We start from the raw sequence: 26334 nt of genomic DNA on the forward strand, positions 1-26334 counted from the left end.
CTTCAATTACAGTCTCACAAAGGTCAACAAAAGTAGTTTTCTTCTAAGAAATGTGAGAAATGATTAAAATAGTGAATTTTTTATACGACAGTATAATAAAATAAAATGGCACAAACTGTTTCTAATCAGTGTATAACTGAGTACATCAGAGAGTCTAGTATGAGAAACAGCTCTGTTAACTGGTACTCAAAAATCAGCAACTTCAGCATCGACAGCCAACACTTGATTCTGGTGAAATTTCCCCCTTAAACTTTGCGTCATCAAAATTACATTTTGGGTTTTCCAAACCTTATCCTCCACTCTGCTTAATAAAGTGTTTCATCCTTAACAGTCGTGACTTTATCATGTTATGCTGTCTATAATGAATTAATATAAACAAACCCATATTTAAGATGATGCTTAGTATTTTTATACTTAATGACTCCAACTAGAGCAGGGCGATATGGCCAAAAATATTTATCACGATATATATTTGAAAATTTGCGATAACGATATAACCGACGATATAATTGATGCGAGACAAAATACAACTCCACAACATTACTAGCGCAAAAAGACAACCTTCCATTTATTTTCACTTAAACAAGAAGCTGGTTTTTATGTACATTAAAGCTTTATAAAAATGTAACAGTGCAAATGCAAATTCCTTGCTGAAAGTTTAACCAAAAGGCATTTCCAGTAGAAATGGGCTGACATATCCTGAGCATAACCATGTATAATATCCACTGAAGTTAAAAAGAGGTGCTTTGCAACATTAAACTGCAGTGTGCAGTACGTATTTTTCGCACCATAAGGTGCACGGGATTATAAGGTACATTAAGCGAAACAAAGTAGTCAGATAAATCAAACTTTATTAAACTCATTCTTCTTGCTTCCTCCACTTCTGTGCCATTGATTCATTAATGTTGAATTCTCTGGCAGCTGCTCTATTCCCATGTTGTTGCAGTATATTAATGACTAACCTCGTATTGTGGATGGATTATCTCAGTTGTTCTCCTGACTGAAGTTTGGTCCGTTTACAGCATCCTGCCATGCGATTGCATTTGTCTCTAACCATGAAGAACCTTCACGTTAACTTTTATAAGTGGAAAAGTGTTAGTGTTCGTCCTCCAGCTTCACTGTTTATGTTATGCTAACATAGCTGTGTCGCTAGCGATCACGTAGCACATCATTATATACCAGCTAGCCCAACTTCAGTAACCCTACAAACGTCACTGCTGTTTAGTTTCCTGTCTTCATTTATGTTGGAAGTGATAGCAGAGCTGTACGTTTGATTTTTTACAGAAATCTCTCCGTCAGAACATGCTATATCATGCTTAGGTAACTAGCGAAACTAGCGAGCTAACTTCCGCTAGCTTCCTGCTAACTTCTAACTCCGTTAAATGTAATAACTTTTGTTTTCATGGATGCCTGGAAGTTAAACTTTATAGTTACACCTGGTAAAGCAGCAATGCTGATCGTTTTATTAAAGATGAAAGAATTTAGACAGTTTTTAACTCTAAGTGATGCTGCAGTGTTGTTTGACCTGAAGAATACGGAGTTTAGGACCCAGATTACTCCCAGATTTAAGAGCATCTTAGTCCGTCAAATATGACAATAACAACGGCCGCTTGCATGTTCTGCAAAAAAATGTGCTTTGTTGTGTATCTGACGGACAAACACCAAACCAGTTCCACATCACTGAAGTTGCACCATTTTTACAAACCAATTCTGGTTCATCTGTTTCACTCAACAATCGGCCATGTGCGTATGAAAACAAAGGCACTGCGCATGCGCGTTTTACTCCCATTCTATCGCGATATTTCATTTTCCTATCGTTGCCTAAAATTATACCGGTATTACCGTGAACGGTATAATATGGCCCAGCCCTAACTCCAACTAATCATAGATAGCTATAAGAAATTAAAAATGCATCCCAAAGAAGAGGTCTGGTCTCAGGAGGTTAAAGAAGAGGCAGTCGGGGGTATTTTGCATATAAAAAGAGAAGTCGGCACAGTCACCGGATCCCAGCTCTGTTGAGCTGGTGTGGGAACAGTACACCACAAGTTCCCATCGGACTAATCAAATGTGGGAGGTGCTTCAAAAAGCCTGATTACCCAAAGTAATTGAAAATAGATATGATCATTTTCATATTATTTTCACTACAAACCTTTTGTTTGTTTATGTGCATTAGTTTTGCTTCCACAACTGGACTTAAGAATAATGCATCCTTTAGATTTTCATTGGAAAATAAAGCCAATGTAGGATATTCTTTTCTTTCAGAAACATGAAACATAAACAGATTTGTTATTTATGAGTTCATACTGAGGTAACATGATGGTGCTATATAAAAATAATTGATCACAACAAGTCATGGTATATTCATTTATGTCTGACCCGACTCTGCTTGGACCTCTGGTTGGCAAACTATGCAACACTGATAAAACGGTTTATTCTTAATTTTTTACATTTCTGTCTTAATGTATAAAACCACCTCAGGTAGAGTTTATAAATATGCTGGTGGCTACAAAATGTAACTTGGGTAGGTACAGCCTGAAATCAGAAGCGTAGAAGCGACTTCACATGTAGTCAGATGTAGTCATGTCACCACCTGCCCTCTTATCCACCCACTATGTCATAAAGCTCATCACAATCAGCACAAACCACAAAAAACAGAAGGGGGGGAGGAGAAAAAGCGCTGAGGTGGAGGAATGCCGTTTTCTGTTTGCAGTGAAAAAGGGGAAAGAGAGAGTGTCAGAGAAAGTGTCAGGGTGGCCCGACTCTTGTTCCCTTGATGGTCCATGACACCCCACCCCCCGCCCCCGGGCCACATTCGAAGGGCAAACACACACATCCTTTAAGAATCTGCCCCCCCGCCCCCGCTTCAACCAGATTCACCATAGCTCGGCAAGTTCTGCCGAGGACGGCGTGAATGTGCACAATCAACAGAAATCTGCGAGTCGTAGCACTGAAGGTGTCTCGTGATTCCTGGAGGAATAGCTGTTGTAGGAACTTTCTGTTCAATTTATGTTGTAGGTCATTTCTGCTTTACCATACAGCACACAGTGTAGGGACTGCAGCTGCTTAAGGAATAGTGTGCAGAATCCTTGCTTTAGCAACAAGCCGCTTAGAATTTTTAATCACTTGTATCCAGTTTTGATTGGTTAATCTTTGTTGTGGCAAATTTTTTGCTTAAAGACAGATTAGATCATGAAAAGCATAGTTAATCAGCTTCCTGTTACACAGTTTTGAATTAACATCAGCTCAATGTAACTAAACGGTCTTAGGAAAGATTTAAGTAAGCTCATAAAATTGTTCATTTCTGATGTTCAGTTTAAACAGCATCAGTAAAAAAAGCTTTTTCCCTCTTCATATCCTGACAAGGCAAAATTGGCCGTATTGCTCATCGTGAAGCTAATTGACAAGACGGGTGAGAGGCGGGCTGGACGCTAATTGATTCCTGCTGAGATGGCGGCATCCAGATATCATTTCAGCCTCTCAAGGCAAGAGTCTTCAGGGCTCTCGCTGATAAATGTGTGTGTGCACATGCATATTAGCGAGCGAGAGTGTTAAAAACCCTCAGCTGGCAGGCAACTTGCAAGTGAGAGTGCGCGAGTTAGACGGAGCTCCCCGAGCCAGCCAGCGTCTAATTAATCCTCCTCCACTCCTAACGAGGTCTTAATTATTCTTGCTGACTCTCTGAAGACGAGACGGCAGCGACCTCAGCGTCTTGTGCTTATATGTGTGATTGTCTGGTCAGAAGGCAAGAGTTTTGCACAATGCAATTAATGTCCCGGGCGTGCATGTGTATGTGCATGCTTGCTCATCTGTGGCTAAAACAGTTGTCAGCTCAACCCACTTCCCACACCGAGAGAGGAGACAATTGTGTGTAAGAGGCTCATCTTTAAGAACCAGTTTCCCATAGACAAAGTCCATTCAAGTCCAATTAGGGAAAGCCATTCAGGGCCCTAATTCCCTTACAGTGAATCTGCCTGATCCTTCTAACACATGCTACTTATTGTTCCCTGGGAAGGATCGGGGGGCGCTAGGAGTAAAAGAGAGGGTGAGAAAAAAAAAGGAAAAAGAGACACTGACCCGGATTTCAGAGACATGGTAATGATGAGGATAATGAATGCAGTGGGACAATGAAACAGGACACACACACAGACAGACAGCAACAGGGTGTGCTCACTCGCTCAGTCTTCCACGCACACACACACTAGCAAAGGCTTGAAAAGAACAGCTTCACTCATCACAAATAGGATTAACCATGATTCATTTTGATTAAGCAATGTAATGTCTCCCACTCAGAAATATGCTGGATTAAGTGGGATTACGACTCAATTAAAACAAAATTTGACTAAACTATTATTTGCATAAAATATGAAGAATAGGAAACCATAATTTCTTAAAGGCTAACTCTGTAGATGTGTACTTTTTACTGTCATCAAATCCCTTAAATTGATCTCACTAACAAGTGCCGTCTGGGAACGAAAGCAAGTTATATCAAATTCTTTGACAGAGCACACACACACACACACACACACACACACACACACACACACACACACACACACACACACACACACACACACAGGTCCTGAAAAATCTGCACCATTTTACAAGTTTTTGTGTTGCCTTTCTGAAAATAACCGTATTCGTCATGTAAGATTGATGATTTCGCTCTAAACTGGATTTCATACAATGAGAATTTCTTTTGTCATAAAAATATTGCATCCTTTAGACTTTCATTGGAGCCAACCATAATAGGAGCTTTAAGATCGATACTAATACCGATATTTTGTCATTTAAAAACCTGATATATCAGTTGATATTTTTTCTTCTTTTAGAAACACAAAAAACCCAGATTACACTAAAATTTGTTGTCTGCTGTTATTTATAAGTGCCTACTAAGATAATGTGATGGTGCGATTTAATCCTGCTCTTTTGTCACAACAAGTTGCCTGATTGGAAGTCTGTGATACAATAGTGTCTCCTGTTTCTTCTTTGCCTTTTCAATTTTCATTTATTGACCAATATGAAAGCTGACACAATATATATATATATCGGCTGACTAATGATATCAGCCAAAATATTGTTCTGCTGATATATCAGTCTGGCTGTAAAAGCCATCCAATGCATTTTCATTCAGTAACTACCTCTCTAAGCAGCAGATTTGTCTGTTGTTGACTTTGTTCCACATTGCACGAGGGATGTCAGGAAATAAGGTATGGAGTCTTCTCAAAAGTCTAATGTTAAGCTCTTCCAGCAGGGCTCTGTTGTGATGTGACAATGACACACCATACTGTCTGTGTCATGGTCCTGGGTCGGTGACCCAGCGCCTTTAGTTATCATTTTCTGGTTTATTGTGATGATGATGATTATTATTATGGTTTGAGTTCTATGTGTTATATTCGGTCTGCCTTTGAGTCTGTGTCTCTGTCTGTCTATGGTGTCACCCCATCTGTTTGTGAAGCTGTCTGTTTAGATCTGTGTCTTGTTTGGTTCCCCGTGTCTGAGTTTCCTGTTTTATTGTGAAGGTCTCTGTCTGATGTGAGTGTGTTCAGTTTACGTTTCCCCTGTCCCGTCAGCTCTGATTTCTCCCAGCTGTGTTGCCCTCCTGTCTCTCATCCCCTGATTACTGGTGTGTGTATTTAAGCCCTGTGTGTTCTCCTGCCTGTTGCTGGTTTGTCTGTGTTAAGTCGTGTCAGTCTGCGTTACCCTGTGTTCCACAGTGGCCTGGTCCTCGTCTGCGTCTCTCTGCTTCTCATCCCCTTTGTCGTATGCTCCCAGGTCTGTTATTTTTAGTTCTCCCAGTTTAGGTGTCTTCAGTTATTTGTCATGCCCCACTGCTTGTTTGCCACTACACCTTTGTTAATAAACCTCACCAGCGTTTCATCCACTGCCTGCATCTTGGGTCCTTCTTCCAACTCCACACGGCTCGCCTCGGCGGCCGTGACAGTCTGTCCCTTGACAGCCAACAAACTTGTATCTTTACACTGCATTAACTCCCACTGTTTGCGGTTCTGACTGGACTTACAGTTCGAGACTCAAATACTGTATCTGCACGCAAACGTCTCCTAATCTAAATCCATGTTTGTTGAGACTGAAGAGATTAATTGGATATCTTTTTGAAGATAAACCCACAGATTGCAGAGTAGATTAAATTTAAAAGCCAATATCAATCTCAAAAAGACAAACTCGTGAACCAAAGCTATGCATTAACTCATTAGTTCTAATTTATTCATTTTCCAAATTAAACCCCAAAGCCAGATTTTACTGGCCACATAAATATTGAGGATATTACTCAGATAATTGAAAATATGAGTTAAGCTGATTATAGAATAATATCGATGTCAGCACGTAGCTGTTTTAAACTGTCTCTTCTTGTTCGTTTGTGTGTCTCTGGGTGTGGCACTAGCTAACTCACCCAGGCACCTGTACTATGAAGCAAGATGAAAATACCCGTGATATCTCTGCTTCATCTGGCTTCATTAAACCTAAAAACTGCAATCAGGCTAAGCCTTGTTATGAGGATTTTCAGATCTGCAAGTAAAAGCCAAATTTCCCGAATCAATCAGTGTATTTGTTGCCGCTAGATGATTAACTGCAAATATTGTCCGGATTGAGCTGCACTTTTCTGATAAAAAGAACAACAAATCAGAGGAATTTAGAAATACTAAACCAGCTAAAAGCAACATAATTGCTGCAGCCAGAGCTGGAAAAGTACAAAGACGTGTTGAAGCATAAGGTATGAACCATTATTAGTGCAGAAGTAGATTTGACTGTATTTACATCTGTGTATTCTTATGTGTTGTAGGACATTAACTCCACTTTTACCCTGGTGTAGGTAAACGGCACTGTAAAAACATAATTTACATAGGAAGGTCGGCTTACTTGCAAATCTTCTGAGATCATCAAGCACTTAAATAAGCTTGCAAAAAAAGCAGTTTACTTAACTAAGAATCTATACCACCCAAAGCTGTAGATGCACATTGTTTGAGCCTCTCACAATCCACCCACAGTTCTTCTCCAAATAGTGATCCCATTATTAGAAATGCACCATCAGTGCACTGCACTTTCATATGTGTCGATTTGTTAGCTGTCCTCAAGCAGTACAGGTATTCAGCACAAGTAAAGATGGCAGTGTACCACCTTAAAAATGCAAACCCTTCCTATGACACTTTAAACCCCGAGTTAAACCTGAAGGCACCTCGCTGAACGTGATTTATAATACACCCCCTGTCAAGTCACCGGCTCCTATTAGAATGATGCATTTGAATGTAGAGTTTTCACAGGAAGAAGATCCTGTTTAGTACAGCCATGCCAAACTCATTTTTACATCGTGGGACATATACTGAAACTCCTCTTTCTGTCAGTGTAAAGATGTTTAACTACACATTGAATCCCATTTAATTTAAGAAAAAGAAGTATGATTTTTTTCATCAGTTTTTCATCAGTTTTTCTACACGATAAAGAAATGTTGCTGCAGTAAATTAAATAAATCAGAGAACTTGAAAAAACAGGTAAAGTTCTGGTAGCTCTCTGCACAAACATAATTTATATTAATTCAGAGAAACCTTCACAGGAATCTTAAGATGATCCAAAAGCCGTCTAATGGGCCAGATTAGAGCATTTGCTGGGCTGATTCTGGCCCCCGGGCCACATGTTTGACACCCCTAGTTTAGTATATATGATTATAAGATTAGATTGGTCACCATTTATATTACAGGCAGCTAAATTGTATTTATTTGTATGTCTTCCACCATCTCTGTGGTGGAACCTACACTTTTATTGTGAAAGTTCAGAGAGATCTGTTGGCTCTCACAGAAGAGGCAACTGTTTACATTGCCCCGTTATTTATTTCCTGCAATGTACTTGGAAATTAAAAGAATCAAAATCTGCAAAGAAGAAATTGTTGGAAGCTTATGCCAAATCAGCAATATTGTAATGTTTGTAAGTTCTGAGAACATGTTCAGGCTCATCAGTGACAGATTCTCTTGGAGAGATGATAAACCTTTAAAGCACGTTGATAAAATGTTCCTTTCTTTGCTTTTATTTTGACAGTAAAGGTACATCGGCTAATGACAAATCACAGTCTCACACACTGGGAGCAGGTAGACTTAGCAACCTTGTGTTTGCCTAGCAACCTGGTGTCCCGGCGACCCCTGTTGCCATGGCAGCCAATGAGGATGTGGCACTGCCACAAGGAAGTGGTCACCGCAGATATGAGCCAAAGGCCAGCTGGTGTGTGTGTCTGCGTTTATGCTCATTTGAATACAGCGTCCTGAATCTGTCGAGGAGCCGTATGCTCCTTTGCAAAACACGTAGCAGCCTGTAAACACGAAACAATCGGCGTCTTTGTTTTAAAGCTGTTGTTCTCTTATTCTGTCATCCATTTCATTTTGCTCTCCCCTCCCCTCTGTCATTTTCTCAAAGCCGTCCAACACACACACACACACACACACACACACACACACACACACACACACACACACACACACACACACACACACGTTGTCTTCTACTTTTTTCTCTTTTTCTTGACTTTATGTACTTGATCATTTTTACTCTATTACTTCCGTTCATATCCCATCAAATGTCAAAAGAGCGCACACGCAGTGCTTGTTTCCGTGTCCGTGTTTAAAGAAAAGTTCAGCTTCTCATTTTGCGTTACTGAGAGTGAGAGTGAAAGCGTTAGTGTATATGCATGGGTTGTGGGTGGCAGGGAGATAAAATGAGTATTACGGGGGGGGCCCTCTTACAGTTTGTGTGTGTGTCAAGAGAGGGAAAGTGGGCGTTAGCACCCCTCCTTCCTACCCCTGGCCGATTAAGGCCAGAAACTCTAATTATGCTACAAAGACGTGACAGACTGGAGCACCCATCTGCGCTCCAGGGTCTCACCGCACAAACACACACACACAGTTTAATGGTGCAATATAGCTGAATATAATCAGACAGCAAAATGCACACAAGTCAGAAAAATACACCAGTGTGTTTTTGGAGCCCGGACTCTAAGGATGCCGTTACATTCCCAACATTAACGTCCATATTTGACGTGAGAGCGACTGCAGTACTCATAGCTCTTCTTATTTAAAGCCACTCACTTTTTTCTGCCTTTGTCTGTCTCTTCTCCTGACAATTACATGTGTGTGCCTTGAGGATTTCACCTTGAGAATTCAGAAACATATTAAAGCGCATAGCCCAACTTTTATTTTGCATAGTTTGAACAACTTAGACAAAGTCTTATGCACACAGATCAGTTTGATAATACAAACTATAATCTGTCTTTAGTTTGGAGTTTCAGCCCTCACTAAAATAATTATCCTAGATTCCCAAGAGAAGTACATACTGTGGATCCAGTGGGGAAAAAGTGTTGTAATCACTAAAGTTAAATGATACAACAAACTGAGCAGGGGACTTGAATGTGACTGACATAAAAGAGAAAAATATGATTTGTAGAGAGCAGCTGCAGGAGGTTCATTAAAGAAAACAGAAGGAAAAGAAAAGTGAGGAAAGAGGTCTTACCTTGACGTCAGAGAAGTACATTTTGAGCATGTTGGATGAGGGATAGCGGGTGTAGAAGAACATCAGCTTGGCCTTCTTCAGGTGGTTCGGAGACAGGCCCTCTTGAATCTGAGCATTAACAGGGTCAAGGAACCATTAAACAGTTTGTTTTTTGGGGACCAAAGCTTTTGAGGAACACAGTGGAGGGACATTTCCTCTGACACAATCCACATTATGCTTATCTAAGCTTGGCTAAGGAATTGCCACGACAGCAGTGAGACCACACTCGTTACATGTGAATGTAACATCCAACCCACCTGAAGTCTGAAAACCTTTCAGTGTGTATGTATTCCTTTTTCTAACACAAACTCTATAACTGTAGAGCGACCAATGAGAGGGGGATGATTTTCTTTTTTCAAAAGCATTTGTGAGAAAAGCTCACTACCACACTGTGAGGAAGGAGTGACTAGTTTTAAATGCAGAAACTCTGATAAGTCAAAGCCACTTCTGCGACGGGTGTGGAGCAAAAATCAAACACAAGCACCTGCTGGCTTTTGATCAAATCCCAGCATCTCGCAGACTCTGCCCATCCCACTGTCTCAACAACGAAAATAATAATTGTGCAGGCCCCGGTTGTAGGGGCGCCAAGAGTATCCGTGTGTCCGAGTGGGTGTGTATGCACACGTGTGTGTGTTTGCATGCGTGTGTGTGCGTGACAACAGCTGTGCCCCACCACGCTGCCATTTCCCCACCACATTAACAGCCCTATAATCTATCAGAGAAGATGAGGCAATCAATGGAACCCCCTGCAAGGTCAATTAGCACACAGAGAAACACACACACATACACACATAAAGACAACCCCAGGGGCCCTATATGGCTGGAAAGAGGGAGAGACTAGCATCAGCAATCAGGAGTGGAAAGTGTAAAAAAAAAAAAAAAAAAACGTGGAAAAAAAGAAAAGAAAAAGAGCAGCTTTGGGACAAGAGATTTAACTTTGTCAGCTTTTTGCAATTTGTTGTTGTATCTACCCATCAACCTTCAACGGCCAATAAAAAATAAAAAATAAAAGAAAGGCACACCGTCGTCTGTCTCGACCTAAAAAGCTGTCCTGACTTCGTGCTACTAATTAACATGACCCAACAACACGATTAAAAAGGCCTCTCCATATCAGAAGCTAGAGGTGAGCCTCGCTGTCATCCATCATTCATTTAGCAGCAGATACGTCCGGTCAGCAGACAACAACACCATCACTTAGTTAACATTCATGCCAACATGTCACTGTTTGTGTGCATTTAGATCAACTGTTTTTTTTTTGTCTTATTTTTTGTGGACACGCATACACATTTAAACACACCCAACATGACTCAGAGTAAACAGTGTGAAGCAATATAATAATGAATAAATGCCAAGTGATGTGCATGTGTGTTTGTGTGCATGTAATAGTAGCTAAAGTGAGTCACTGAATAAACACATTTTTTCTTTTATTCTTTCACTTCTCTTCCTCCTCCTTTCCTATACGTGCACGTGCGTGTGTACCTGCCACTTCTGCTTAGGGACAGAGATGGTTTACGTGGGGGCTTACCATATCAGGTGTAACTTGACCTTGTTACCAGGTGTATGTGTGTTATGGTGTGTGAATGGGGGGATTGGGAGGAGAAAAGATTGAGGAGGGAATAAATTCATAAATGAATGGAGGACATCTGCTCAGCTGCGCACAAAGGCTTAAAGACACACAGACCTGAGTGTGCATGCGAGTCTTTAAGGTTAGCTATTATCAGTGCAAAGGCAAGTCTTTCTTAAGACCTTACAGCTACCAAGATTGCATTCACCATGTCGTCTCTACTCTGCTTTATACTAGACACAGAAAACAACATGAAAAAAGGCAAATTTGAGAAATGTGACCGTTCACAGCAGGATTTGTGGATTTTTTTTCTAGTTAACCAGGTCATGACTTGCAGACATCGTTGGTTGAGTGCAATTATGTTCAAGAAAAGGTGGACACTTTCTCCAAAACTGGGCAACACCACTCCAAATCAATCAGGATGGATACATGACACGAGTATGCTTTAGATTTATACCCGAGGAAAATCAAAGTGTTAGCCTGGTGGCACATCTGGTGCTCATTCCTGTTTGCTTCAGCAAATTTGCACAGTAAATGTTGTATGTAATTATTTGTTAATTGTATGTAATGACAAATAATTTAAGTAGGCTGGCGGATGGGTGTGTAATTTGCAAGTGTAAGGATAATCAGCTATCAGAATTGGACGCTTACATGCACACATACATTTTTTCACTGAATGCAGCTCAACTGTTTGAGTTTAATCCTCAAATATCCAAAATTCTTCTCATGGCCTGATTTTATTATTTTATATTTGCGTACTGAAATTCATGACAGACTGTTTTATGAGATCTGTTTTATGAACTGTTGTCGTATTATGTGTATGTTTGACAAACAGACATACGTGTCCTCGCGGTCTTATTTCTCTTTCCTGTGTTATTTAAAGCAACAGTTTGTGAGCCTGAGCCCAAGGTGAATGCTCTCTCTGCTTTGTCAAATTCAAAACGATGAATTTCTTATAAAAGTGAATAGTTTAAAGAAAGAAAGGAGAGAGGAGGGTTTGAAGGGTGGTGCTCAGTATGTTTGAAATACTAATGTCCACTTTCAAAGATTTTTCTTTTTTCTCGGCCAAATGAATGGGAGAGCATTTTGGAATGAAACGGCTCAGCAGGATCAAGAGACGTGTCAAATATTTTTCTCTTTTTGTTTTTTTTTCTAATTAAAGCAACATCTAAATTGGCTTTGAAGACGACGCTGTGATCAAATCCCCACCACAGCTGCAAGGAGTTCCCATTTTATCAGGTTCAAAGTCTTATTTTTCTTTTCACTTTGTTGTTCAAACGTGTGTTTTTCACGCACGCCCCCATGTTTGCACGCATGCATGCATGCGTGAGTCACTGTGTGTGTTTGTGTGCACAGCGGCTGGGAGAAGCCCTCTCCATATGAAAGGTTAGCAACAAGAAGATAAACAGCTACCTGCAAACACCTGTCCCCATGCACACGCCATGAAAGATGATGTGTTTGTGCATGTGTGTTTGTATGAAGCAAAACACACAGCTGTCGAGCCACCGAGACCGAAGGCCAACAAATGAAAGTGAGTAGGAGTGTCCCAGAACAACCTGCTAACAATCATAAAAAGGAAACTAAAGTGTACATTTGAGATATTACACTTCTCCTTATGTGTGCCCACAAGGTTGAAGAACACACATTTAGAGTCAGTAAGGCCAAGCATTTGCCTGTTCCCCTCTCCTGCTCTTTGAAATATGATTAGCTTTGAGCTCCTATGTACGAAGTCTTACCTACCCTGCACACACACACACACACACACACACACACACACACACACACACACACACACACACACACACACACACACAGACAAAGTGAAATATGATTTGCTTTGAGCGTTTATGTACAAAGTCTTTGTGATGAAAGCGAACCTAACAGCACAATAGTGTCTCAGACAGTGGTAACAGTGTGTGTGTGTGTGTGTGTGTGTGTGTGTGTGTGTGTGTGTGTGTGTGTGTTGAAGAGGGAGCTCACAAGCCTTTCTCAGCACCTTTAAACACCAAAACCTGCTGCATGGACTTAAAAGGGCTTTGAGAGAGCAGTGTGCGACCTGTTTAATCTTCCCCCTCTTGCAAGACCGGGCGCGTCCGTTTCATCTTCCCCACTCAGCTAGGAAACAAGAGGCTCAGACGAGGAACCAATTAATGCAGATTAATTGATATTAAAGAATTTATGTGACTGTTGCCGCCTCCTCCTGCTGCTGCTTCTAACATGTCTCCGTGTTTGACAGTGTTGACTGAAGATGTGACTCATGTGGGAAAGAGAAATAAGATCAAATGCGAAAAACAAAAAAATAATCTCATTGTTGTTCTCATCCTATCTTTGTTTTTCTACTGACGAAGCCCCTCATTTCCTTTGTGCACTGCAGTGTGGGACTATACCGTCCATCAGCCACACACTCTAAAGCCTAAGTGTTGCTATTAAAAGTTTCAAGTAGGCAGATTGTTGCTAATTTTAATGCACAAAACCAGCCTACAGTTCAAGCCGGTGCAGAATTTGGATGAACACAATGTTTTTGATTCTAGCGCTAAAGCGTTTGCAGATGTAAGGCAACACAGGCACTCACACAGACTCACAAGTGCTAAACCTTTCAGGAAAAAGGATACAGTGCTGCCAGAGTAGGGCGAGATGTCAGACATGTCTTGCAGGTCCCCACACTCAGACTTGATGAGGGATAGCGACAGACCCTCTGGGCCATGTTGGTTTGGGGAGCTCTGCCTGTGGTGATGGTGACCAAGATGGCCTCCCGCCAGGGACGCCATTTTGGTTCTGAGGCTGGTTTCCCGAGTTATGTCCATCGAATCGGGAGAGGACCGGTGGTGGTCCTTGGGCCCCGGAGGGTACCCGGCTCCACCCCCATGTGACCCCAGGGGGCTCTGAAAGGGGTAGCCCATGAGGGGAAGAGGGAACGGGTGGCGGAAGGATGGAGGGCTAAACCCGAGCGAAGCTGTGAGGGGAGTGGGGTGGAGAGAGGGATGGTGAGGAGGAGGGGGAGGGGGAAGAGAGGGTTCGGCGTTCTCTCCTCCTCCTCCTCCACCGCTCTTTCGCACCACCAGAGGCAGTGCTTCTGTTTGGTCGTTGGGCATTGGCACACCACTTAGTCTGCTGCTCAACCCGCCGAATGAATCCAGCGGGCTCGGGACAATCACGTCCCCAAAGCAGTGCAGCCTCTGGTTGGAAGAGTGGTAGTTAGGAGTGGGACTGCCATCGCCGTTCAGACTGAGGGCCAAAGCGCCGCCACCGAATCGAGAGTCAGGGGTGAGGGAGGGCATGGGGCCAAAAGGTGGGGGGCACGAGGAGGACGAGTTGGAGGAAGAGGAAGGCGCGGCCGGCGTGGTGCTGTGGCAGCCATGATGGTGATTAATGGCCTGTTTGGGCGAGGAGAAGCCTTTGACAACGGTGTCGACAACCTGCGACACGGCACAGTTCAGCTCCTGCTTCAGAGTCTCGGCTAACTGCCTCCCCCCTCCTCCTCCTGCCCCCACCGCCCCCCTCCTCTTCATTACCCTCTCCCCGTTCCTCTCCTCTTCCTCCCTGCTGTCCACATCCTCCTCCATTTCTCCATCTATCAAGGCCTGTTCTCGGAGGAGGGCCCGTGCCCGGTCCAGGAACAGACCCGGGTCCAGCTCAGAGAGGTCATCGTGGCCACGTCGGCCCCTCTCTCTGTGCCGCTCCTCCAGGCCGTCAGAGCGGATGCTATCCTCTGACAAGTTGCCGTCCTCCTCTCTTTCTCCGCCTCGGTCAGGCTCACCGTTCTCGCCATTGTCTTCCTCCTCCTCAGTCTCCGAGTCGTAGATCTGGTAGAACTTCTCCTGAAGCTGACGCAGCTGTTTCTGAGCACAGGAAAGAGAATGTAAAGAAGAACCTCTTCAACTCATGACATAAAATATTTTCTTGTTGCTGTTTTGTACCTAATCAGCTAATAAGTAACCCAATGTTTTTCTGCATCACCTATTTTATTTTTCTCGTCGTAAAGAGCAAAGGAGCCGACATTAATATATTAAAAGTTTGATTCTTTGTTATGCTTAAAAGACAATGGCCCTTTATTAGACTGTAAGGTTAAAGCTTCATGTTTCTCGGTGCCTAGACCCTCAAACTCTGGCGAACATCCTAGTTTTAAATCATAAAAACTACAGAGGAAGGGACCGACAATGTATTTGTTATATTTTAGTAACTACTCAACTACCAACCTGCATGTCTTCCAGCTGTAGCTTGAGCTGCCTTCTTTCTTCCTGCCTCTGCTCCTGCCTGGAACACACCAGCTGGGTGAAGCTGTGCTGCTGCTGTGGCAGGCGCTGCTTTCTCTTATTCTCCCTGTAGACCTCGCCGACTCCAACCATGCCACCCCGCGAGCCAGGCGAGCTCAGCAGAGAAGAGGGGCAGTCGCTCCGGCTGTGACTGCTGGTGCTGTGGCCGTTGCCGTCGCCTCTGTTGTCGTTACTGCTGTTGCTGTTGTTGCTGCTGTTCTCATTTTCGCGGTTGCTCTCTTGGTTGTGGTCGCCGGCATTGGGTCGGACCAGCGGAGAGTGGCTCATGCCACGGATGATGTTTTCCACACGGGCGCGCTTGGCACGAAGGTGCTCGTCGGACAGCCGGTCCAATTCGAAGGAGGAAAGGGAGAGGGGCTGAGAGGGAGCGTGGGAGTTGAGGGTTGTAGGAGGGGGTGGCCGCCCGAAGGAGGAGGAGGAAGATGGAGGGGGCAGAGGAGGCCCAGGAGAGAGGCAGTCAGACGGGCTGTCCCGATCACGGGAGGAGTTGCTGCAGGCGTCCTCGGCCTGGATCTCTGAGCCTCCACTGGACAGAGCACCACTCCCCTGTGATGAAGGACAGCAGCACTGACTTAATAACAATGAATAATTTAACAGATCCATGAAGGAGGACTTAAGACTACATTCTTGGTTGATTGGAAGGGTAAAAGAAGAGAAAGATTCAATGAAACAGTGTCTAAATAGTGACATTTATTCATTTTCTAACTACTTCCTGTTTCCGTGTGTTTCTCTGTACCTGAAAACCCGAGTCACTGCCTCCGTTCTTCCCCATGTTGTTTTTCAAGAGCTGAGAGATGATCGTAGCCCCAGGGAAAGGCATTATGGCATCCTCGTATGAGTTCGCTCTCTTCAGCAGCTTTCTCAGAACGTTCGACTTCTCGCCGTCACCGTTGGTTGCCCCGTGGTTGTGACCGACCAGCGAGCAGTCGTCGTCCTGATCGGGGCCGTGGGATTGGTTCATTCTGTCGATCAGGGTGTCTCTGGCGCGGGCGAATATCGCGCTACCCACAGTCCTTTTCACCCCGATGTCAACACGTCGGCGCTTGGTCTGTCTTGTTAGGAGGGTGGTGCTGTCATGATCAGGCATCACGCAGGGCAGCTAAGCAGACATGACCAGGGGTCCTCACAGACACACGCACACAGGATCAGAGGAGTTACCTGATCAACAACAACAAACAGGAGGAAACACCTTTTACTGGCAGTTAATGAAACTTCTCATTTCCACCTCTGATCTGTCTTACGTGGCTCCGGTTTTACAGACAGGAAGGATCTGAAAGAAGTCCACTCGCTGAAATTGGTAATTATATTTAAAGACAAAAAATCAGTGGCCTTCTCTCCAAATAAACTTTCATTTTGAATTAGAAAATTACACTAACAATGTCAATTTAACACATTTTAGAGACACTGGATGACGACAGGTAATAAAAAAGGAATCTGCTGTTAAAAAAACAAGAAAAACCTATCTCTGTCGTCTTTATGAAGCATCAGAGTACACAATAATTAAAGGAATTTAAAGAAAAAGAGGAGAAGCTCTTTCTTTTATTGATCTAACAGTTGGAGAAATACAAAAACAGGACACGGTTCATTTCTTGACCAAAAGCCAAGGGAACCACAGCTAGAAACAACCCACTCTTTAAAATAGTTCAAGGAGATATTCCCGCAGAGAAGGAACACCTGCCTGTAATAACCAAAATAATTTCCCATTTCCTCCTCGTCTCCTGGGGGCTAACCTTGATTTCTGCATCTTGTGAGAAGCTGTGAAGAATTGACAAGCTCTCTCGTATTGACAGAGGGCATTCTACTCCACTGTGAAGGAAAATAAACCCGTTTTTTTCCCCTCACTTTATGATCTTCCTGATTTTTTTCTGCTTCTTTTTGATTTTTATGTTGTATTTTGCAGTGAATTTAGTTGTTTGTGAAATTATTTTATTCCCCCCCCCACAAAAAAAAGTTATTAACACATGCTGTATGAGCTGAATAATTAAAAGTGGGTTTCTCGTACTGCCATGTGTGAGTGGGGCTTATCTGCTATATGGCAAACACAAAGAGGGGCACGCACAGTGACCGTGAAAGGTTAAGTTTCTCTGCTGAAGCATTGGAAACACCCAGAGCTTTCACTACCTGTGCAATAGGTTGCTTTTCATTCCTGCAGAAGTCGCCTCATAGCTGAATCACACAAAATGAGATGCACAAGAGTGCAAACCACAAAGTTTTCAAACTGTGAAGGAAAAAAAAACAATTAAAAAATTTCAGCTTGTCTGTTTTCAAGCAGGCGCAAATTGTTTGCACTTGTACCTCCACTGGTGAACACAGACAGTGTTTCCCATGTTACGTGTTTGCATCTGTTTTGCAAAGGATTTCAGTTTCTAGACTAGGGAAATGATTCACAAATTAAGAGTGTCCAGCTTTACAACAACAGTTCTGCAGTTCGTACATCGGCCAGAAACGGGTACAATTTCAGGCCGATCTGCAAAATACACTCAAACACTGCTGGAGAAAGGATTTAAAAAGACTAAACACACACACACACGCATACGCTCGGAGAAACAAGATGCTTTTGCATCAGTCAACAGCAGCCGATCAAAGCAGACCCCGGCGTGTTCCTGCTGGTGCCATTACCAAATGAGAATGGTTAGTTTGAATATGACTTATGCCAGTTCTGCTGCTGTTAGGTGTTCAGGAAAAACACGTCCCCTCAGCACAGAGCCAGGGACTGACCCAGATACACACACACATATACTGAGCACGCATGCATACACACATTGGTCTGTGTTTGCATTATTGGTTCTTCAGCATTACTCTGTGCAGTGGTCTGTCTCACACACATGCACACACACACACAGGGACACAAACAGTTTACATTAGTGAGGTCCAAAGAGCTCGACAACCTATTTTGAAACTGGCGTCTTAGTTCAAGTTGAGAGTGCCCGGGTCTGACCGCTTTAATAAAACACTAAACAAACAGAAGACAGGGACACCTCAGAAATACACAGCAGCTCCAAAGGTTCATCTACTCACAGATGAATTTTAATAGAAGTTGGATGAACTTTTCTTTCTTTTTTTTTATGAGCTTCTGTTGAAGGTGAGGTGGAGAAAAAGGAGATGTGAGAGTGTGTGTGGCTTTTTTGGATCAAAACTGAAACTTTTGTTTTAATCTGAAATTAAAGGGCAGGAATATGTGGCTCTGTATTTGAGAACTGAAATGGGAAGTTAGTGATTAATACGTGTAAATGTTAGATTTCAATTCACAAAGGAATACAAAGCGCTAGGTGACTTTTTAACTTTAAACTGCCGTTTAAATACATTTGCCTTCATAATTTAAATGTAATAGTTCCAAATCATAAATACTTACAAACAATTAAATATTACACTTGTTTTGTTCCTTCTTTTAGTTCGTTTTGTCTCGATTGAGTTAAAAACGGGGAAAACTTAAAAAGTGAAGGCGATCACAGCTTGTTGCTGCAGCTCGCTGTGTGCGCTCTGAGCGGAAAGCGAAGCCGTGCACAGTCCGAGGGGGAAACAGACTGTGGACGACACTTACACAGAGATCTTAGTCATATTCCAAACAACCATTAGCCCACGATCATGACACGACACGGACTTTTCCACTCACCCCGCCGTTTATTTTCTTAGTTTAAAGTGGATAAACTGGATAAAGAGCAAAGAGAGAAGAGAGAAACCCGCCCGCGTTTGGCTTTAATTGCAAAACTGATAACAAGAAACTGGATTTTTACCCCTTCAAAAATAAAAATTATCCATCAACCTGCCATAAAACGCGAAAGAAGGGAATGTGTGCGCGCACACGCGCTGACAAAACCAAATAAAACCAAGAGTCTGAGTTCAAATTTCAAACAAACTTTCATGTATCATTTTTTTAAGTCCTTCCTCACAGTCGGCCTGTTTTTGTGTTTTGTTTTTCAGCAGAAGCAGATTGTAAAACAGTCCCGAGATTAAACTGAGCCATCTGGATCGAAGCTGTGAGGCAAAAGATGTCCATGAACTGGAGGCAGTGCGAGTGAAGTTGCACTCGGGTTATTCACAGCCACGCGTGTTCCTAACAGGCAGCAGACACAAACACGGAGAATAAGAGTTTGTACTTACTTCTCTCTCTCTCTCGAGCCTTTCTCCAAGTCGCTCCGTCGAGAAGGGGAGAAAAAAAAAGAAACGGGAGGCGAACACGAGAGACAGATCCGCGCTCGCCGTTGAGATCAATGCCGTAATTTACTACGGCAAAGTGGAGACGTATGCAAGAGCGTGCACGCGCGCGGGCGTGAGCGTGTCTGTGTGTGCGGGAGAGAGAGGGAGACAACAGAGAGACGCTCGCGGAGAAGTGTGCGCACGATAGAGAGCGATAGGAGAGATGCGGAGAATGAGAGAGAGAGAGAGCGAGAGGGGGGAGAGAGAGCGCCGCTCTCCTCCCGGGATGGGAAGTGTTTAGTATCGAGCGCACCCGCTCCGTCCTGCACTCCTCGGCTCGTCTCTGACCGACGGCAAGACTCTCAGTGAAGAAACAAGAAGAGACGCGCGTGAAGGATACGTGAAGACGCTGCGTCACCGGCCGACACAGTGAGGTAATGGCTCCACCTGACCAATAAGGAAGGGGAGCCGGGGACGGTGGATTTTATTTATAAGGAGCCCCGCGGTTAACAGCGCGCTCCCAGAGCGAGGAGAGGAGAGAGGAGCACGCGGCGGGTAAACTGAAAGTCAGTTCACCAGTCTTTCTCCAAAAGTTCATTTTTTTAGTTTTTCTAGAATAAATGTATACTTTGAGTTCAATCTAAAAGGCATCACGTGACTTTTATTGATTAAATATGGTTAATAGCAAGATTTAAAAATAATTTGCTTTTCAATAAAAAAGAGTTTGAGTGACAGCTGGTTTGGTGCTGGATGTTCTCAGCTGTGTCATTAACGATTCAATAAACACTGGCTTTAATTCGTTTAATGTTTCTTTGCGTTCATCGTCTGCATTAAAAAAAAACCAAAACATTCATTTACTACTTTTTGTTCATCTTTAATTGCGCGTGCGCAATCGGAGACCTCTGTACCGCTCAGGGTAAAGAAAGTTACCGAGACTCAGACAAACACCCCGCTGCTGCTGTTGATGGGAAAACTCCCTTCTTATCCAGAGATCAGAGGTCAGGGAACACCTGGAGCTGGGAGGGACACGCTGTTGCTCAAGGGCACTTCAGCAGAGCAGAGGCTTAAGAGCTGGAGGTCTCTGTGTTTGTGCCGGTGTCTGTCCTCTAGCAGGCAGAGTTGTAAATAAAACAGAATAACGGGGGCGAACGCATAATATTTCTACGCTTAAATCACGCACGTGGGCCTTTAAAAAGCCACGAGCTGTGTAAATTATTTGCAGAAAGAAAAATCTGTTGGAGATGTGTGTTTGTTACTGCCGTCACGTTCCTACAGTGTGGAGGTTCACGGAACTTCACTGACCGTTTCCACAGATCAGAGGAGTAAATCCGAATCACAAGAGGTTAATGAAAAACACCAGAGATTTTTTAAGAGTCTCAAAATGAGTCTTTTAATTTTATACAGTGCGTATTAAACTGTTTGGAAGTCTACATCATTTCTCAGGGGAGGACTTAAAATAAAAACTGAATTAAACCCAAGAAAAAAAGACACACAATTTAACTTTTTGGTTTAATAGAATAACAATAATAATGAAAAACGTTTTAAGACGAATTCGATTGAAAAAACATTTTAAAAATAACTTCCTTAGATTGAGGCGAGGCTGGAGATTCCTGCGCTCTCTTTTTATTACGCGTTTCGTGTGTGAAAGATTTCCTTCTCTAAAAATTGCATCTCCAAAGTTGCTTTTTTAAGGTGCTTTTTCAAAATCCCGCCTTTTAGTTTCCCCCCAGAATTAAACCTCAGCGTCACTTAATTCAATTAAAGAAGTGGATATTTTATTCGTGGCGCAATTATTCAAAGCGCTCTGTGGCAGCTTCGTGATGCAGAAAACAAACAAATATTAAATTACAAATCAGCGAGAGGGAGAAAAAAGAAATCCCCCCCGAGGAGACAGGAGTGTGTTTCGTGCCATGCGGGTTGTCCTCGCGTGCAGAGGCATTCAGGGCCTCTTATTTCATTTTTTCTTTTTTCTTTTTCTAATGATCGGCTGCCACATTATTAAGCACAAAGAGAAACGGCAGCTGAACTTGACCAGAATACAGCACACAGATCTCCTTTTTTTAACCAACCCCCACTCTCCCTCTCTCTCTCGCTCTCTCTCTCTCTCTCTCTCTCTCACACACACACACACACACACACACTTAACAATAAGCTGTAAAAGCTGTGACCTATTTGAGCCACGGCGCACTGGGTGATGCCATTTAGAAGTTTGCTAACTTCCACATTATTGTTTTGTCTTAAGAAAATGCGCACGCGAATTTGCGCCAATTTGGGAGATCCGGACACAGGAGCAGAAAGTTGAAGAGATAAGAAGAAAAAAAAACCCTTTTGGCCTGTACCAAAAAATAAAATATTAATAAAATAATAAAAATCCTCAGTGTGAGGCCAGAATAGGTGGAGAATAATGATCTTATCTTACAGAAGAGGAGGGGACGGTGCTGCTGCTGAAAACTGTAAACAGCGGGGGAGAAATGTCAAACTGAGAGAAGCTGCTGTTGAATTTCAAATACAATAATTAGAAATACTAATATAGTAATACAAATATATATTTTTTAGATGGCGTATCGTGGCAATTGCGTGCTGTCATTTAAACCCACAGCAGTAACACAGACACGAAACATGTTTCTCACTGCGATGGGTTGAAAATAAACGCTTTAATGTTTAACTCGCTGACTTCCCTTTTATTTACTTGCCTGATGTGGCGATGACCCCCCCAAACTCGTGTCTGTTGTGTGCGCGCCTGGTGCTGGAGCGAGAGCGGGAGCGCGCAAACGGGCGAGAAGACTCAATGAGGGAGAGAGAGAGAGAGAGACTTGAGTGAAACAGAGAGAGAGAGAGAGAGAGAGAGAGAGAGGGGGGATAGGAGGTGGAAGTTGTGTGAACTGTGTGAAAGAGAAAGTGTGTGTCTGTGTGTGCTTCGGTCACGGTCAGTCACCATGATCAGTCTCTATAGTTTACTCAGTACATCCCAGTGTGACCTTACAACTCAAACAGCAACACTGAGGCTTTTAATCAAACTGACCCCACTGCTCGTTTTTTTGTTGTTGTTGTTTCTGGGGTTTTTTTTTTAGGATTTAGCCAAAGAGCCAAACTGACTGTCCAAACACAAGTCGTGGTCAAACAGCCCACAGTGCAAGTCACCTTTAGAGCTCGGATCCACGGCAGGGAAGGGAAATAGTTGAAAACACCACCTGAGGCAGCCTGAAACCAGTAAATCTCAGACACTGTGGAGGAATCAGAGTCTGCAGGCAAACATGTGGAAGAAGCTCCAACATGTTAAAGCTGGCTCTGTGAGTCACAGCACAACTGTAGTTTTAGTTGTCGTCAAAGAGCAGCGAGTACATGTCTTTAATGTGAGAGGTGATGCTAAAGAAGAAGAAAACTGTTGCAATAAATGGAATTTACCACAGGTTCAGAAAAAGTGATACTTTTCTTTTTGGCACTAAAGAGGAACCTGCGTTATCTCGCACGCCTCAGACAGTTTTCTCCCAGTTCCACTTTTCTGTTTCAGCCACAGACTGAAGGAGCGGCGACATCAGATCTGCTGCTCAGTGGACTTATGTTAGATCTTGAGATCCAAATTATGTACAGAATAAAGGTGTGGGTGGAGTGGGGGACGCACACACAAAAGAATCTTTTTCCTCTGCACTTTAAGTAGAGAGGTAGATTTTTTTTCTTGCAGCAGTTATTAAAGGTGCATCTGGAGGATTTGCTGCAGTGGCTTCGGCTAATGTCGCTAAAAACAGCATAGTCCCTTTTTCTTCCAAATAATACTTGAATGTCATCAAAATTTCACTTTGCTAAAAGGCTTGCTATGTCATGTAAGGACTCCTTATGTGCACACACACACTGGCACTGTGTCTTTTTGCAAGAACAAGATATATGTGGATTATCATCACGCTGAAAAAATACACAAAAAGGGAATAATGAAAATAGAAGGGCATAGTGAGGGAATAATGATAGGCCTGCTACTGATGGAGGTCTGGAGGTAAAGACAGATGGATGCAGAGGTTTCTCATTCTGTCCCCCCCCCCCCCCCCCCTCCTCCCGACGCACTCTTTCTCTCTCCCTGTCCTCACCCTTTCCCTCTTTCTCCTCTCCATCAAGATGCCATTATTCAGGACATTAGCGAAGAAGAGCTAAAAGCTCTCACTGTCGAGGAGGGTCCCAGGGTCCTTTCTGAGAGAGCTCTGATGCAAACGCACACACACGCACGCGAGCATGAACGCACACTTTGACTACAGAAGTAGCGTATAGTATAGGTGAAGAGGTAAGAGGTGGTGAAAAGGTCTTATTGCAGACATTACCAGGTATCTCGGCTCCTCTACTCTCCTCTGTGAGCAGAAACACAGACATTAGCTGGCACAAAGGAAACGAACAGTGCTCAATAAAGCAACACACGGTGTCCCCGCGGGTCTATTTATACTTGTGAACTTTCTGATCTTCTCTCTCTTCGCTTTGCTTTCCACGTGTTTTCTTCATCCTGCCACTCGTAATGCATCTAAAAATATTCAAAGTTGCACCAAAGTGAGCAAATTAGGAACAGTGTTGATGCATTTATCTGTATTTGCTTTATTCTACTCATCAGGTAAACTAGAAATGATGCAGACAGCCTTAAATGTGTCATAAACTGTTGGATTCCTTCAGTTATTTCTAATTTGAATGCCTTAATAGTTCAGTTTAAATCAAGGAAAATACAAATTCCAACATGATAATGTGTAACAGGCATGTCAAACTCCAGACCAGTGAAGCTCCCACTTCCACACTGCAAAGAAGAGACATCTTTAATATGAGAAAAAAAATCATAAAACAAAAAACTCAATCATAAATCATAAAACTGAAAATGTCCTGTTTTTTTTCTTTGAATGCATTGTTTAAAAAAAAAAACACACACATTTTTATAGTAGATAGTGGAATAATAGAACCCTTGCTGTCATTTATTTGTTAATCTATGACTTAATTACTTTGGTGTAATACCAACAGCTATGTGAGGAGTCTTTATCAGAAGAAAAAGCTTTAAGACTTATCAAAATACAGTTAAAAGGCCAACATTTATGCCTTCCTTCACATTTCCCAATCAGTCACGTGGGCCGGTTCAGAGTCTTTGTCACCCCTGTTGTATTAGACAGTTATTTGTGAAATGGGGCTCCCCAGAAGCTAACCACAGCTTATTTGTATGGGTCCAAAGATCAAATAATATACTGCAAATACAATGTAGATTTTCATGTTATCCTAAATCACTAAATATCCTAAGATTCGACTAGGAATCATAACGTAAACTAAACTAATACTAATCCAATTCATGTTGACTGTGGCACATGCAAGCAACAGTATAATCCTTATATAGAATTAACCATAGTTCAGTAGCAACTGTTATTTTAGATGTTTAGATATTAACATTTTTAAACTGCTTTGTCCTAAGTTTGTGGTTGTCTACACTAAAACTTACACACTTAGCTTTGCGTTTCTTTTGCTTCAAAAGTTGCTTTTTTTTTTTTCTCATGTTGCATGTGTGAATAGGCTCACAAAGTTGTTTGTCCAGTCTAAATACTATATTATACATTATATTCTGTTAGCCTCAGAAGTTTGTAACCACAGAGAAGAAGATCAAACTTCAGGAATCAGATGGCTGACTAAAACTTGTCCCATGTTCTCAGAAACAAAAGGTGGAAGTAGAGTAACTGTGCAATGTTAAAACCCCACGTATATTTTTATGGTTGTAGATCGAATAGTTACAAGACTTGATGTACTCGACTGCACCACTTAAAATGCTCACGTAGCTTCAGTTACTTCTGCGCTGTGCAGCTGCCGAACTCTGAAGTTCTCAAGATCTTACAAGGGAAGCCGCTTAAAATCATAAGCTGGTAGAGGGTTTAGTGTTTTAGAGCACATGGACTTGTGGACGTGATATCTATTGCAAAATGTGTTCATGTGTGGAAGTACATATAAACAGTACAGGGTGTATCAAAAAGAATAATCTGATTTCAAAAGGTTGTATTTTTTAAGTAATAAACATAAAAGCATGTGGTAAATGTTGAAATACATGGTGGAATATAAAGCTTTACATACAAAATGTGTGTCAAATTGTCCCACAGTTCTGTGAACATGTCTGCAGCCACTGTAGTTGCTATGCTACCAACCGGAAGCATCGTGAAACTCACGTATCCGGTTTTCCTAAAAGTGTTTGGATTGTTCCTGGTGAACGGCGGCAGCATTAAAAGCATAGCAGACGATTCTCTTAGATAAACCCTGTATGTTATACATAGCTTTAACAAACAGATGAGTGATGGATAAAATATAAGGTAGAACTATATAGGAACATAAAGGCTGACAACCTCAAGCAGCGAACAAACACAAAGCTTGTGTTGCTGTAAATACATGCGCAAAAAGGATGAAGTAACAGACCTAATATGTAAAGCATTACTTTTAAAGTATTAACTTTTAAAGTCCATATCAAATCGATATGATTTACACACTGTAAACCTCAATGCTTACGTAAATTAAGTGATGATAAAAAGCAGTCCTACTGACTCAAATAGTTTATCAAACATTTCGTTCTATTTGAGTTACTTCATATTATTATTGATCAATTTCAATTATTTTGCATATTAAGCTACTAAATTAAATTCTAACCTTTTCGGGTTTACAGTGTACCTTACATTAAGTACCACAGGCGGGTGGACAGTGGGCTAAATTAGGAAGCATCCAGAAAGACAGAAACCAAACAGAACCTTGGTGTCTTCAGGAAGCCGGTGCGGAGACAAAAGTTTTCTGCTTATGTATGACATATTCTTATACATACTCTCATGCTTA

General features: G+C 42.4%; 1 protein-coding gene and 1 long non-coding RNA gene across 3 annotated transcripts in view; one reads left to right on the top strand and one right to left on the bottom strand.

The window, feature by feature from the left end:
* The window catches only part of prox1a (prospero homeobox 1a), a 42007-nt gene extending 22119 nt beyond the window's left edge, over nt 1-19888 (bottom strand). Inside the window, exons 1-6 of one of the 2 annotated variants that reach the window (XM_080296998.1) lie at nt 19486-19870; nt 17506-17602; nt 16121-16542; nt 15307-15930; nt 13723-14949; nt 9508-9615 (exon numbers count right to left, since the gene is read on the bottom strand). In XM_080296998.1, coding sequence (XP_080153124.1) covers nt 9508-9615; nt 13723-14949; nt 15307-15930; nt 16121-16471 — 2310 coding nt within the window. In that variant the 5' untranslated portion in view covers nt 16472-16542; nt 17506-17602; nt 19486-19870. Of the gene's footprint in view, nt 1-9507; nt 9616-13722; nt 14950-15306; nt 15931-16120; nt 16543-17505; nt 17603-19485 lie in introns of both variants that reach the window. The other variant, XM_026158310.2, reaches the window with a different exon arrangement.
* LOC145424116 (uncharacterized) lies at nt 18275-20317 on the top strand. Its single transcript, XR_013905085.1, has 2 exons — nt 18275-18466; nt 19306-20317. It is a non-coding gene; the product is annotated as an uncharacterized LOC145424116 (long non-coding RNA).
* Nucleotides 20318-26334: the final 6017 nt, after the last annotated feature.

This window comes from Astatotilapia calliptera, chromosome 23 (genome assembly GCF_964374335.1).
Source record: "Astatotilapia calliptera chromosome 23, fAstCal68.1, whole genome shotgun sequence".
In the NCBI taxonomy this organism is placed as follows: domain Eukaryota; kingdom Metazoa; phylum Chordata; class Actinopteri; order Cichliformes; family Cichlidae; genus Astatotilapia; species Astatotilapia calliptera.